The 14,305-nt window shown below is 43.5% G+C and overlaps 1 protein-coding gene across 1 annotated transcript; it reads left to right on the top strand.

Annotated features, from left to right (window-relative positions):
- Positions 1-7,755: 7,755 nt before the first annotated feature.
- Positions 7,756-14,081, top strand: LOC311110373 (uncharacterized protein). The gene is made up of 3 exons (XM_084188919.1): positions 7,756-8,245; positions 11,461-11,591; positions 11,793-14,081. Exons 1-3 carry the CDS (start codon positions 7,975-7,977, stop codon positions 12,963-12,965), a joined length of 1,575 nt encoding a protein of 524 aa, XP_084045045.1. The 5' UTR covers positions 7,756-7,974; the 3' UTR covers positions 12,966-14,081.
- Positions 14,082-14,305: the final 224 nt, after the last annotated feature.

Raw genomic sequence — 14,305 nt, 5'->3', positions numbered from 1 at the left:
TTTATAATAGCATGTCATGTTTGTGTGTACAGCAAAGAGTTTCTTATATAAACCTTTATGCTTTTCTGTACAATCTTTGTTTTAAGTCTGTAGTCCATGGTGAACTGAACAACCACAGTCCTGGTGGTCATCAGCGAGACAGAGGCTCCAGTCAGGGATCCAGTCTGCAGCCCAGACCCTTCTCTTCACAGTCTCAGTGCAGTGATGGAGCAGGGCCTGGGGCTGATAGAGATAGACCTTCCTGTTCCTATGATACAAACACCACAGTATCCATGATGAACAGAGCAGGTTACCCTGGGCTTCAGCCTTCACAGAGAGTGGTGGGAGAGCCCCATGGTGGTAGTCTATCAGCAAGTCTGTCTTCTCCTTCAGGGTCTTGTCTAATGACTAGTGACTGGGTTCATAGAAGACCTGGATATAGCCTTCCTCAGTTACCTCATGGTTACCCCACCAATACAGACCAGGTCAGGATGGGCATTCTCCACAAGAGGTACCTGGTCTATAACACAGCACACAATCTCAACAACATCCAAACAATGGTTAGAGGTCAAGGAGGGAGCTCAAAGACTAATCACATGGGTGGTAGATCCTGTTTCTACCTCCTGGGGTGTCATTGTGTCACAACATGGGAGGCTGAGCATTAGGACGGACGCTGACAAGCCATACGCCTGCCATACGCATGGAAATCGCGTCGCTGAGGCTAATTATGTGAAGAAGCACCAGACCGTTCACACCAAGGAGAGGCTCTTCAAGTGCAAAGAGTTTCTCCTTCCTGAGTAGCCTTATCAGACATAGGAGTGTCCACAATGGGGAGAAATCTTAGAAGTATGGTTTTAGATGTACGCAGGGGATATCTGGGAACCATTCTTTAGCTGACATATTATAGTTATCATGTGAAGCGTCTTGGGGTAAGAGGGTAATTAACCACATACCCCTCATTAACCCTTGGTTAACTTGTCGTTTGAAACAGGCTTGTGTAAATACCTGTTTTTAGAGAGACCGTAAACCTAGGCTAGAACAAGGACAGTTGAATATTTACCTTACTGAGGTGATGTAGATGGAATAAAGTCATTCTATTATTTTCTACTGTAGCTCATACACTGTTCTTTCTAAACAAGTCTCTTCTCAGCTTAAAAGATACTGATCATCAGGGTTTGGTAGGTTACTTTCTAAATGTAATCCGTTAGTTACTAGTTACCGGTCCAAAATTGTAATCAATAATGTAGCTTTTGGATTACCCAAACCCAGTAACGTAATCTGATTACTTTGGTACTTTTGGATTACTTTCCCCTTAAGAGGCATTAGAAGACAAAAAGGATCCATCAAACACATTTGGTGTGTCATCATAGTGGTCTCTGACATGTGGTCAGAATTGCTCAGATGGAACAAACTTAAACTTGCACCTTTTTTCAATGCTGAATTGAATGTCAATGAGAAAACAGAAAGGTGTAAATGTATTTTTTTATCGCAAACTAAATTTGAGTTTAAAAGTAATCCAATAAGTAAAAAATACAAAATCTAAACTATCTATAATCTGATAACAATATTTTTGCTGGTAACGTAACTGATTACAGTTATCTATTTTTTTTGTAATCAGATTACATTTGTATTTATTAAGGATGCCTTGGCAGCAGTTACTCTTTCTGGGGTCCAAACAAGATTAAGGCAATTACATCACAAAAAAAATACATAATAATACCACAATACAACAACAATACAACATTACAAATGTACGTGTGTGTAGAGTGCGTGCAATAACGGTGCGTGGGTAAAATCACTGGGGAAGCCAATCCAGGAAAAAAAAAGCAATATTACAACCTGTGTTGTGATAGTTGCGTTGTTTGCTCTATAACCTGCTAGTTCATACGCCTTAATTAATTTTAATCATTGGACATTGATCACCGGATATTCGGCCAGTCTGCACAGCGCGTTATCGACCCAGATCATATCAGTTTTTCCGCCGGAATCACTGAATCACTGGACCTTTAACTCCGGATTCATCGCTACCAGCTGGCTACAACAAAACGGACGCTGTGGTCTGGCTAATCATCCTGAGCTAGGCCCATCTCCCGGCTATCTACCTCTCTGTCAACCGGACGGGACCACCTAGTGTTGACACGAAGCCCCGCCGATCCTACACGACTGGTCTGCCGACGAAATCGTCTGATGTGGTTACGACGTTAACCACGAAGATTCCATCCATCTGCTAGCCTGGCCCGCTAGCACACGCTATCCGTGGCCTCTTACTCACAAGTGCTTCACCACCGGACCTTATGATAACTCAGCTATACAGCTGATATCTGCTGGACTGTTCCTTTTTACGGTACTACATCCTGTTTATGTTTAGCCTCAGCCCAAACATGGTTAGTTTATTGTTGTTTCGGTTATTTCTAATTGTACTATATCACTGTAGACCCCCCAGCCTAGCTAAACCTGCCTTAGATAGCTCCTTTGTCCCTCCCCCCATACACTCAGAGACCGACTCAATTAATGCCTCTAGAGATACTATCTCTTTCATTGTTACCCAACGCTTAGGTTTACCTCCACTTTACTCATATCCTTCCATATCCTTGTCTGTACATAATGCCCTGAATCTTTTCTATAACACCCGGAAATCTGCCCCCTTTATTCTATGTACCCAACGCACTAGAAGACCAGTTCTTAAAGCCTTTAGCCGTATCCTTATTCTAGTCCTCCTCTGTTCCTCTGGTGATGTAGAGGCTAACCCAGGCCCTGCAGCCCTCAGTATCACTCCTACTCCCCAGGCGCTATCATTTGATGACTTCTGTAATCGCAAAAGTCTTGGTTTCTTGCACATAAATATCAGAAGTCTACTTCCTAAGTTTGAGTTATTCACTGCGTTAGCACACTCTGCCAACCCTGATGTTCTAGCAGTGTCTGAATCCTGGCTCAGGAAGGCCACCAAAAATTCTGAAATTTCCATCCCCAACTATAACATTTTCCGTCTAGATAGAACTGCCAAAGGGGGTGGAGTTGCAATCTACTGTAGAGATAGCCTGCAGAGCTCCATCATACTATCCAGGTCTGTGCCCAAACAGTTTGAGCTTCTACTTCTAAAAATCCACCTTTCCAGAAATAAGTCTCTCACTGTTGCCGCTTGCTACAGACCCCCCTCAGCCCCCAGCTGTGCCCTGGACACCATATGTGAATTGATTGCCCCCCATTTATCCTCAGAGTTTGTACTGCTTGGTGACCTAAATTGGGATATGCTTAATACCCCAGCCATCCTACAATCCAAGCTAGATGCCCTCAACCTCACGCAAATTATCAACGAACCTACCAGGTACAACCCTAAATCCGTAAACATGGGTACCCTCATAGATATCATCCTGACTAACATACCCTCTAAATACACCTCAGCTGTCTTCAACCAGGATCTCAGCGATCACTGCCTTATTGCCTGCGTCCGTAACGGGTCCGCGGTCAAACGACCACCCCTCATCACTGTCAAACGCTCCCTAAAACACTTTAGCAAGGAGGCCTTCCTAATTGACCTGGCCCAGGTATCCTGGATGGATATAGATCTCATTCCGTCAGTAGAGGATGCCTGGTTGTTCCTTAAAAGTAATTTCCTCTCAATCTTAAATAAACATGCCCCATTCAAAAAATACAGAACTAAGAACCGATATAGCCCCTGGTTCTCCTCAGACTTGACTGCCCTTGACCAGCACAAAAACATCCTGTGGCGTACAGCATTAGCATCAAATAGCCCCCGCGATATGCAACTTTTCAGGGAAGTTAGGAACCAATATACACAAGCAGTCAGGAAAGCAAAGGCTAACTTTTTCAAACAGAAATTTGCATCCTGTAGCACTAACTCCAAAAAGTTTTGGGACACTGTAAAGTCCATGGAGAATAAGAGCACTTCCTCCCAGCTGCCCACTGCACTGAGGCTAGGAAACACTATCACCACCGATAAATCTACAATAATCGAGAATTTCAACAAGCATTTTGCTACAGCTGGCCATGCTTTCCATCTGGCTACCACTAACCCGGCCACCAACTCTGCACCCTCTGCTGCAACTTGCCCATGCCCCCCCCGCTTCTCCTTCACACAAATTCAGACAGCTGATGTTTTGAAAGCGCTGCAAAATCTGGACCCCTACAAATCAGCTGGGCTAGACAATCTGGACCCTTTCTTTCTAAAACTAGCCGCCGAAATTGTCGCAACCCCTATTACTAGTCTGTTCAACCTCTCTTTCATAACGTCTGAGATCCCCAGAGATTGGAAAGCTGCCGCGGTCATCCCCCTCTTCAAAGGGGGTGACACTCTAGATCCAAACTGCTACAGACCTATATCCATCCTGCCCTGCCTTTCGAAAGTATTCGAAAGCCAAGTTAACAAACAGATCATCGACCATTTCGAATACCACCGTACCTTCTCCGCTATGCAATCCGGTTTCCGAGCTGGTCACGGGTGCACTTCAGCCACGCTCAAGGTCCTAAACGATATTATAACCGCGATTGATAATAGACAGTACTGTGCAGCCGTCTTCATCGACCTGGCCAAGGCTTTCGACTCTGTCAACCACCGCATTCTTATTGGCAGACTAAATAGCCTTGGTTTCTCAAATGACTGCCTCGCCTGGTTCACCAACTACTTCTCAGATAGAGTTCAGTGTGTCAAATCGGAGGGCCTGTTGTCTGGACCTATGGCAGTCTCTATGGGGGTGCCACAGGGTTCAATTCTTGGGCCGATACTTTTCTCCGTGTATATCAATGATGTCGCTCTTGCTGCTGGTGACTCTCAGATCCACCTCTACGCAGACGACACCATTTTGTATACATCTGGCCCTTCATTGGACACTGTGTTAACAAACCTCCAAACGAGCTTCAATGCCATACAACAATCCTTCAATAGCCTTCAACTGCTCTTAAACACTAGTAAAACTAAATGCATGCTTTTCAATCGAACGCTGCTAGCACCCGCCCACCCGACTAGAATCACCACTCTCGACGGGTCTGACCTAGAGTATGTGGACAACTACAAATATCTAGGTGTCTGGTTAGACTGTAAACTCAACTTCCAGACTCACATAAAGAATCTCCAATCCAAAGTTAAATCTAGAATCGGCTTCCTATTTCGCAACAAAGCCTCCTTCACTCATGCTGCCAAACATGCCCTCGTAAAACTGACTATCCTACCGATCCTTGACTTCGGCGATGTCATTTACAAAATAGCCTCCAACACTCTACTCAGCAAATTGGATGTAGTCTATCACAGTGCCATCCGTTTTGTCTCCAAAGCCCCATACACTACCCACCACTGTGACCTGTACGCTCTTGTTGGCTGGTCCTCACTACATGTTCGTCGTCAAACCCACTGGCTCCAGGCCATCTATAAATCACTGCTAGGCAAATCCCCGCCTTATCTTAGCTCATTGGTCACCATAGCAGCACCCACCCGTAGTCTGCGCTCCAGCAGGTATATCTCTCTGGTCATTCCCAAAGCCAACACCTCCTTTGGCCGCCATTCCTTCCAGTTCTCTGCTGCCAATGACTGGAACGAATTGCAAAAATCTCTGAAGCTGGAGACTCTTATCTCCCTCAATAACTTTAAGCATCAGTTGTCAGAGCACCTTACCGATCACTGCACCTGTACACAGCCCATCTGAAATTAGCCCACCCAACTACCTCATCCCTATATTGTTATTTATTTTGCTCTTTTGCACCCCAGTATCTCTATTTGCACATAATCTCTTGCACATCTAGCATTCCAGTGTTAATACTATTGTAATTATTCTGCACTATAGCCTATTTATTGCCTTACCTCCATAACTTGCTACATTTGCACACACTGTATATATATTTTCTGTTGTATTTCTGACTTTATGTTTTTTTTTTTTTACCCCATATGTAACTCTGTGTTGTTTTTATTGCACTACTTTGCTTTATCTTGGCCAGGTCGCAGTTGTAAATGAGAACCTGTTCTCAACTGGCTTACCTGGTTAAATAAAGGTGAAATAAAATAAAATAAAAAAATACCGTGATATATAGGCCTAAGGCCGAGACAATAAGAAGACACAGTGGCAGAATAAATTCAACCACACATTTGTTTCATTACAAAACGGAGAGCAACATCTGACTGGTGAAGTCCACAAAACATATTGCATGTACCAGTTACATGACCTACAGCATGGTCAAGCAAGGTAATGTTTCCCACATTTTCGGACTGATAAACAAGTCGCAAAGAAAACAGCAGCAGCCTCCACTATTCCAGCACCATTTCAACATATTTCAATACAGTGACAACTAAAAGATACCAACAACTATTTAGTCCAATCAATGTACGCTAAATGGGATGTGGCTGTCCATGGTACTGATGTGTGTGTGTGTGTGTGTAAGTAGAAAAAACATGTTGACTCACCCTACTTGTAGAGAAAAGCCAATGCCATCCTCCTCTTTCATTTTGCCTAAACTGTCTATAACTTTGTCATACAGTACATACTTTTAGTTTTTGTTGTCCTAGGCTACTTGACTAAAATACTTGCTCACTAGTTTCCATTCATGGGCAACAATAGTTAATATTAGCATACTACATCTAGCTAGCTACATGTTGAACTTCCATCCTCACAGGCCAGGGGCACAATGTATAAATGTATGGTTGGATCAGAATCGTCGTTATAATCATTGGCCAGTACAGAGAATTAAATAAAACCACAAGTCCAAATTCTTATCTCCATCGATGGCTAATTTAGGAAAGGGGTGATTTTAGCTAGCTAGCTAGCCACCGGAGGACAACACAACGAGATGCAACAATTCATGTTTTTCACTGTCAATAATGAAGTTTGGCTTGTGATGTGATTGGTCTGAAGCCAAATCCAAACTGGCTTCCCTTGACAATTTTTTATTTTTTTGTGAGCCAGGACCATTCACAACTGAGCTCACTCAGTTTAGCTCAACACTGATTGGCAATTATTATAATTTTTTTCAAATAACAAGGGAGGCCAAATGCTCGCTTGCTGCCTTTGTATTCAATGCTAGGGGTGGAAACAATGTCATACACTTTCTGACCAGAGAGCATCAGATAGATACGCTAAACATACTGAGACAGAGGGGCGCTGTATCGTTCGCTCGGATGCTTTCTCCCTTGTGAATTGAAACTGTGGTATCTGGACAATTTATTACTTTGCTAATGGTTGCAAATGGTCTTAGAGGATGTTGACTAAGCTTAAAAGGGAGCATCTGGAGACTAGTTCTATAGGGGCACCCTAAAGCCGAGGAAGTCTGTTAGGTGGAGTCCTGGGATTGGTCTGTAGAGGAAAACACCCATATTATGTTACATAGGGCATAGGATATAAATACCACGGTTAAAACAGAGGACGGGGAGAATAACATATTACAGATTGGAGCCGGTTATTCTCCAGATATCGGCAGATGTCTGTAAATTGACGCTGGAATACTTTGATATAATAAACCTTTATAATCAAAGTACAGAGTCAGCGGATTTCCTTGTTCTCACAGCATAATTAGCATCGTTTTCTCGACACCACAAAACAGAGGCGAAATATTTCATTTTTTCTTGGTCAATCTGTTGGGGAAGCCTGGCTTCCCTTGGCATCAATGAATACACCCCACTGAGTGCGTTGTTAGCGTGTACATGTAATTAGTTACTCCCCAACACTGCTGATCATTGATTTCATGTGTAACGTAATAAGCAGTACCGTATTTCAAAGAACAGCGCGCATAACCTTTTTCATTTAACCACACCTTTGAGCTATGACGCCAACCAATAAGATACTTTCTCTTTAGTGTAAACGGAAGAACAATTTCCACGTTAGGATTTTAATTGTTATCTTGACGTTTATTAACACCCTGGATCTCAAAATATGACTCATTTAACTGCACAGCATTACATACTTACAACAGGTAGTCTTTAATTCGCATTGGAGATAGGACTTGGTTGATATATATTTTCTAGGTAACGCTATCTAGTAGCTAGTAACGTTAGCTATGTTTTTTCACACTCAAATAACCTCCATCATGGAGGTGCTAGCAAATGCAGCCGTGGCAGAGATCTGTAAACTCGTAGACGACGACTATGCAGTGTTTCGTTTGGAAATAACTAAAAGCCAAAAAGAAAGTAGGGCAATGCGGAGGAAACTACAGCTACTCGAACTGAAGGTGGCACGGGAGCGCGCAGAGAGGACAACGCGAAAGCGCGTCCTCGACAGTCGTCCTGGTAGTGTCAACATCCTCGACCGATACAGAGGAATGGCAAGAGGTACATTTTGTAGAATGCCGAGACTGCAGGGCATGTCGCCCCGTTTTATTTTATTTTTTACAAAGACAGTGCACATTAATCAACGTTTCAGTAAAAGTGCCGGTTTTAGTCAGCCGGCTAATTTTCAACTGCAGTCCCTGGGCAGGTTATTAAAAACAAGTACATTAACAATACAGATAAGAAATTAGCAGTGAGCACATGCAGAGCAACAAAATACATAAAAGCAACAAAGTGTTTACACACCTCACAAGCTACAGATAACATGGAAAGTGGCAATAAACAGCTAGGGATTATGTTTACTAGTCTGATTGTCCTTTAGCCATCTCTTCATGTTTTTTTGTGATGGTGCAGGTATATGTCTGATGGCAATGTGTTCCAGACACGGGAAGCTCTCACAGAGAAAGCAGTTTGACTAAAGGTGCTTTTCCTTAAGGGAACTAACTATACAGTCACTTCTCATGGGAGACCTTGTGGATCTGCTGCCAGTCACTTCTCATGGGAGACCTTGTGGATCTGCTGCCATGGGTTTGGGTTTTCTGTTTGACAAAAGTACTAGGTGGAGGGGGAGCCAGGCCGGTTAGGATCTTGAATACAAGACATGCCTCAGTGTGTTGTACAAGATTTTCCCAACTCAGAAGCTCATGCTTTTTGAGGATGTAACAGTGATGATGTCTATCAAGCACTTTGAGAGCCTGTTTTGTTGATGATCACAAGTTTACTGGAGAACGGAGACCAAGTAGAGACTTTCGGACAAGGTGGATGATTGTATAATATGAGGCAGTTTATTCAGAGGTAAAGATATCTGTAAATAGCGTGCACGGACCCGTTCGTCAACCTCGTAGGGAGATATCTGAGAGCGCGCCCCTAAACATTGTGTGCTGACATTTTATACAATAAAATAAAGTAGGTTGATTCTAGTAGTTCTGATCTTCTGATTGGTCCTGATGAGTTGGTCGAGGTCACTTCCATTGCATTGGCTCTGAGTCGGGTTCTCTGTCTTCAGATGTTCAGCCTAAGAGAAGGGGGTTTTTGTGTGTGTGTGCTTAACAATGATGATGTGTGTGTGTGTGTGTGTGCGTGTGTGTATGTGTGTGTGTGTGTGAGTGTGTGTGTATGTGTGTGTGTGTGTATGTGTGTGTATGAGTGTGTGTGTGTATGTGTGTATGTTTAACAATGATGATGTGTGTGTGTGTATGTGTGTGTGTGTGTGGGGGTGTGTGTGTGTATGTCCTCAGAGCAATAACTCGTGAGTTTGGGAGAACTGAGAGACCTATGGCGTGGGTGTTGTCCATAGCCACCTGCTGATAAGGCCGACAAGATAGAAGTCTTTGTGCATTGTATTAAATCCAAAGGCCCAACACAAGATGGGTTATGCACAAGATTTTAGTCAGACCAAGCTATAACATTATATATTTACTACGACAGTTTGTAGACAGACTGAATGGGTTTTAATGTTGTACAGCAAGCTTGGGCCCAACTAGTCAAGCAGTATGTTAAGTGGGGGAGTAGCATAGCATTGATGTACAGTTTTGCTGCCTCTGTAGTCTAAACAATTTCGTATGTATCGGACATTAGATAGGTTCCTCCTCTGTGCATGTGTTTAGATGTGTTGCCCAGAATCAATGGTGGAAAAATGACTCAATTGTCATAATTGAGTAAAAGTAAAAATTGAGTAAAAGTATCTGGTTTTAAAAGTACTTAAAGGAAAATTCCACCCAAACCTTTTGGTATTTGTTTCATTAGTCCATTGTTGATATAGTCCCAAAATGTTTTGCATATCAGCAATCAAGTTGTATTGATAGGTGTGTGAATTGGACCATAATTATTTCCTGCTTGAGCATTGGAAGTGTAACAAGTACCTTTTGGTGTCAGGGCAAATGTATGGGAATAAAAAGTACATATTTACTTTAGGAATGTAGTGGAGTACAGATACCCCCCAAAACTACTTATGTAGTATTTTAAAGTATTTTTACTTAAGTACTTTACACCACTTCCCAGAATTGGGTCTGGGTCCGTTTTTGGATAGTATGCCATACTTCCCCTAATTACTTAGCTATCTTGAAAAACATTTTATTTTACCTTTATTTTACCAGACAGGTCAATTAAGAACAATTAAGTGTCTTGCAGACACAGTATCATATTCTAACCAGATTCTTGATTTACTGAATTTCCTATTGTCATACTCAATTAAAACAATGTGATGCATGGAACATAATCAATCTATAAATAGTATATCAAGAAGTTATGAGAAGTGTTACCTTACATCCTGGGCCAGATTACCAAACGCTAGAGCTCTATTTTCATGTAATCTGACCAAAGCACCGGTTCCAATCCAACTGCCAGTGCCGTTTAGCAAACTCCTGGCGTTTACATTTGTTGGATGACATGAAAATAGAGCTCTTTGGCCACGCACACCAGTGGTGGGTTTGGTGTCGAAATGAGTTGAAAACAACCCCATACCTACTGTAAAATATGGGGGTGGATCTTTGATGTTATGGGGCTATTTTGCTTCCACTGGTCCTGGGGCCCTTGTTAAGGTCAATGGCATCATGAACTTTACCCAGAACCAGGATATTTTAGCCAAAAACCTGGTTGCCTCTGGCAGGAGGCTCAAACTTGGCCGCAAGTGGATCTTCCAGCAAGACAGTAACCACAAGAACACATCAAAATCTACAAAAATGATTAATTGGCCATAAAATCAACATTTGCAATGGCCATTTCAGTCTCTGGACTTGAAACACATTGAAAACCTGTGGTTTGAATTGAAGAGGGCAGTCCATAAGCACAGACAAAGGATATCAAGAATCTGGAAGGATTCTGTATGGAGGAATGGTCTAAGATCCCTCCAAATGTCTTCTCCAACTCATTAAACATTTTAGAAAAAGGCTATGCGCCGTTATCCTCGCAAGGTAGGCTATTGAAAGGAATTGAAAACGGGTGTCAATTTTTTATGAATTGTTAAACAAAACCTCTGTTTTGAGCATACAATGAAGCTCAGTGTGTGAATTATTTATTTTATACAGTCATTTTTGCTCATCTTTATCAAGGGTGTGAATAATTTTGGACCCCACTGTAGGTGCCCCAGGTCCCCAGATGTGGTAGTCCGGCTTACATCCTTGCCAATTGTAGACGGTGTCAATAGTGTACAATATAGTGTTGAGCTTTGACAGTAGTACCTAACTTAACCACCCCGTTTCCCCCAATCACTCTCTCAGGTGAAGGACATCTTACTGGAGGCCACAGCAGCTTTGTGAAGCCAGCGGAACACAACGTGTGGAGAGATGACCAACCTATAGCTATAGATGAGGGGAGTGGAACCTCAACCCAGCATGTTATCGTGATAGAGGTTAGTGTCATAGTGTAACATAAAAAATTACAGTACATCAAATGTGGCCTGTTTATTTCAGAAAGTCTCCCCTCAGCTATTCATTTGCTTACATGTACATTGTTATTTATCTGCCATAGGGGAGCTTGTGAGACTTCCCTATGACATTGTTATCCTATTCAACTCATGTACCGATAATAACCTCCTCTCTTCTTGTGTCAGTCTGCAGATGCAGAGGCTGCAGGTTATGGAGGATCGTCTCTGGTCAAGCAGGAGAGGACTGAAGGAGAGGACCCACGACACAGCAGAGACATCCAGACTGGAGAAGCAGCTGGAATGGCGCCCCCTGTAGCCACAGAGATAATCGCCGCCTCAACCCAGCCCAGGACACGATGCAGCATCACGGAGGTCAAGTCAGACACAGACACCGAGACTTTAACTGTAACACACACGTTTCTACACACAGGATCTGACCACAGATCAGACCCAGAGAGACTGCAGCTGGGACCAATGGGCTGTCATCCTGCTCCCGGCTCAGAGTATTTACTTTATGGTAATCAAAGCCTGAGGACGGTTAATTCCCATCGGGACTCAGGTGACATGTTAGAGACTGGCAATGATCCGTCTTGTTCTTACACTTCAGAGATGGATCCTGGCAATATGCCCTTGGGTTTAGAGACACAGACTAATCTGTCTAGAGGGGACTGGAACCAGTACAGTAGTAGTGTATACTCTGAAGGGTGCCTAGATAAGGAAGGGGAGGTTATAGTCGTAGATGAGGTGACTGTGAAAGTGGAGGGCGACGCTCCTCAGACATGTAATGTAAACGAGACTCACTTAGGAGAAGGACACTCACAAGGCAGAGATTTATTAGATTACAGGGAAAGTTTAGAGACAAATCCAAATGTTGCGACGCACTCCCCTTTACATACGCTCAGGGGTTGCGACCCAGTGTCCACGTCGATGGGGCCTTCCGATCAGGTATTGAACTCAAACGACAGGGCTAGAGCCCAGGCTCAAGGAGGGGGAGCCACATCAGGCAATAGTAAAGATAAACCGTTCCTCTGCATGTTCTGTAACAAAGGCTTCAGCTGCCTCCAGAAGGTGGAGATCCACCAGAGGGTCCACACAGGGGAGAAACCATTCAGCTGTACCCAGTGCCACATGCGCTTCGCCCAGGCTGGTGACCTGAAGAGGCACCACAGGGTCCACACAGGGGAGAAACCATTCGGCTGCCACCTGTGCCGGGCCAGTTTCTCACACTCGTCCAACCTGAAGAGGCACCTGAAGGTCCACACGGGAGAGAGGCCGTTTGCCTGTACGTACTGCGGAAAGAGGTTCTCAGAGAGGAACTACCTCAGGATACACCAGCAGAAAAAACATTTCACTGTATAACATAGAAAGTAACCATTCCACTCGATAGCTTCTGATGTTTAGATCAAACCTTGCATTAAAGACAAAGATCAATTTTCATTGTCCACAGATGCAGTCCTATGAATTCACGTGTGTCCCAAGGACCTCCCCTTGTGTATAAAAAAGGTGGTGTTTACAGAATACTCACTGCGTGTAAGGTTTTTATGTTCTTCTTTAACTTCAGGCTATAGTCGAGTCGTCCAAAAGCAAGAGTGTTTCCTGGTCCATCTCCTCTGCTGCAAAAGAGAGGGTAAAAGGGAAAGGGGGTACCTAATCAGTTGTACACCTGAATGCATTAAAACGAAATGTGTCTTCCGCATTTCACCTGACCCCTCTGAATCAGAGTGGTGTGGGGGGCTGCCTTAAACGTCTTCGGTGCCCGGGGAGCAGTTGTTGTTGGGGGTTAACTGCCTTGCTCAAGGGCAGAATGGCAGATTTTTCTACCTTGCTGGCTAGGGGAGTCGAACCAGTAACCTTTCAGTTACTGGCCCAAAGCTCTTAACCTTAACTATTAGGGGGGGAGATTGTAAGGGATAGTTTCACCCACATTTCTAAATTAAATACTTTGAAGGAAGGGTTGATAAGCCAGGTCAAATGGTTGAGCAAGGGAGTGAGGAAAGAGCTAAATGAATAGAGGTGGCAGTAGCTTCGCAGTTAGAAAGGCAGGCTGATATTCGAACCCCCGAGCTGCCTGAGGGGAAATCTTCAGGGAGAGATTCGTCAGCCAGACGAATATATCTCTATACCAGCAACAATATCTCTATATACTACCTACTGCTGTTGTGCCCTTGAGCAAGGCACTTTACCCCTAAGTGCTCATGAGCTGCTCCCAGCCTGTGATGTGTGTCAGGTTGGTCACTGTGACAGAATCTGTGCAAATGATCAATAAAGCAAGTATGGTAAAATGAAGGCCAGACTTATCTATGGTAGCTCTGCATGTAATGTATCTAGTCCCAAAGTGGCTGCATGGTTCTAAGAGGCTGTGGTGAAATGAAGTCTCAAGTTTCCATTAAGGTTGTACTATTGGTTATCAATGAAAATGTGGAAGACTTAGATTCTGTTTTACACAGGGTCAATAAAAATCAGTGTTTTTCCCCCACAAAGCTTTGTGCCCACTCTCAAAAATGAATGTATCGTTTTACTTACCCTCAAACTTTGGAATCAAAGAGGCCAGGTTCCACTCATTCAGCGTATCCTTTTCAACGCTGTCCATTCATTGGCCTGGACCTCTGCAAGTACAGAAATAAAGAAATGTTAGAAACATAGCTAACAAACCCCCACTTCTCCTTATATGGTTCCTATCGACACCTCCACTTTTCCTG

This window comes from Coregonus lavaretus, assembly GCF_964263955.1.
Source record: "Coregonus lavaretus genome assembly, contig: SUPER_35_unloc_5, whole genome shotgun sequence".
In the NCBI taxonomy this organism is placed as follows: domain Eukaryota; kingdom Metazoa; phylum Chordata; class Actinopteri; order Salmoniformes; family Salmonidae; genus Coregonus; species Coregonus lavaretus.
This window is presented reverse-complemented; position numbering and strand designations above follow the sequence as displayed.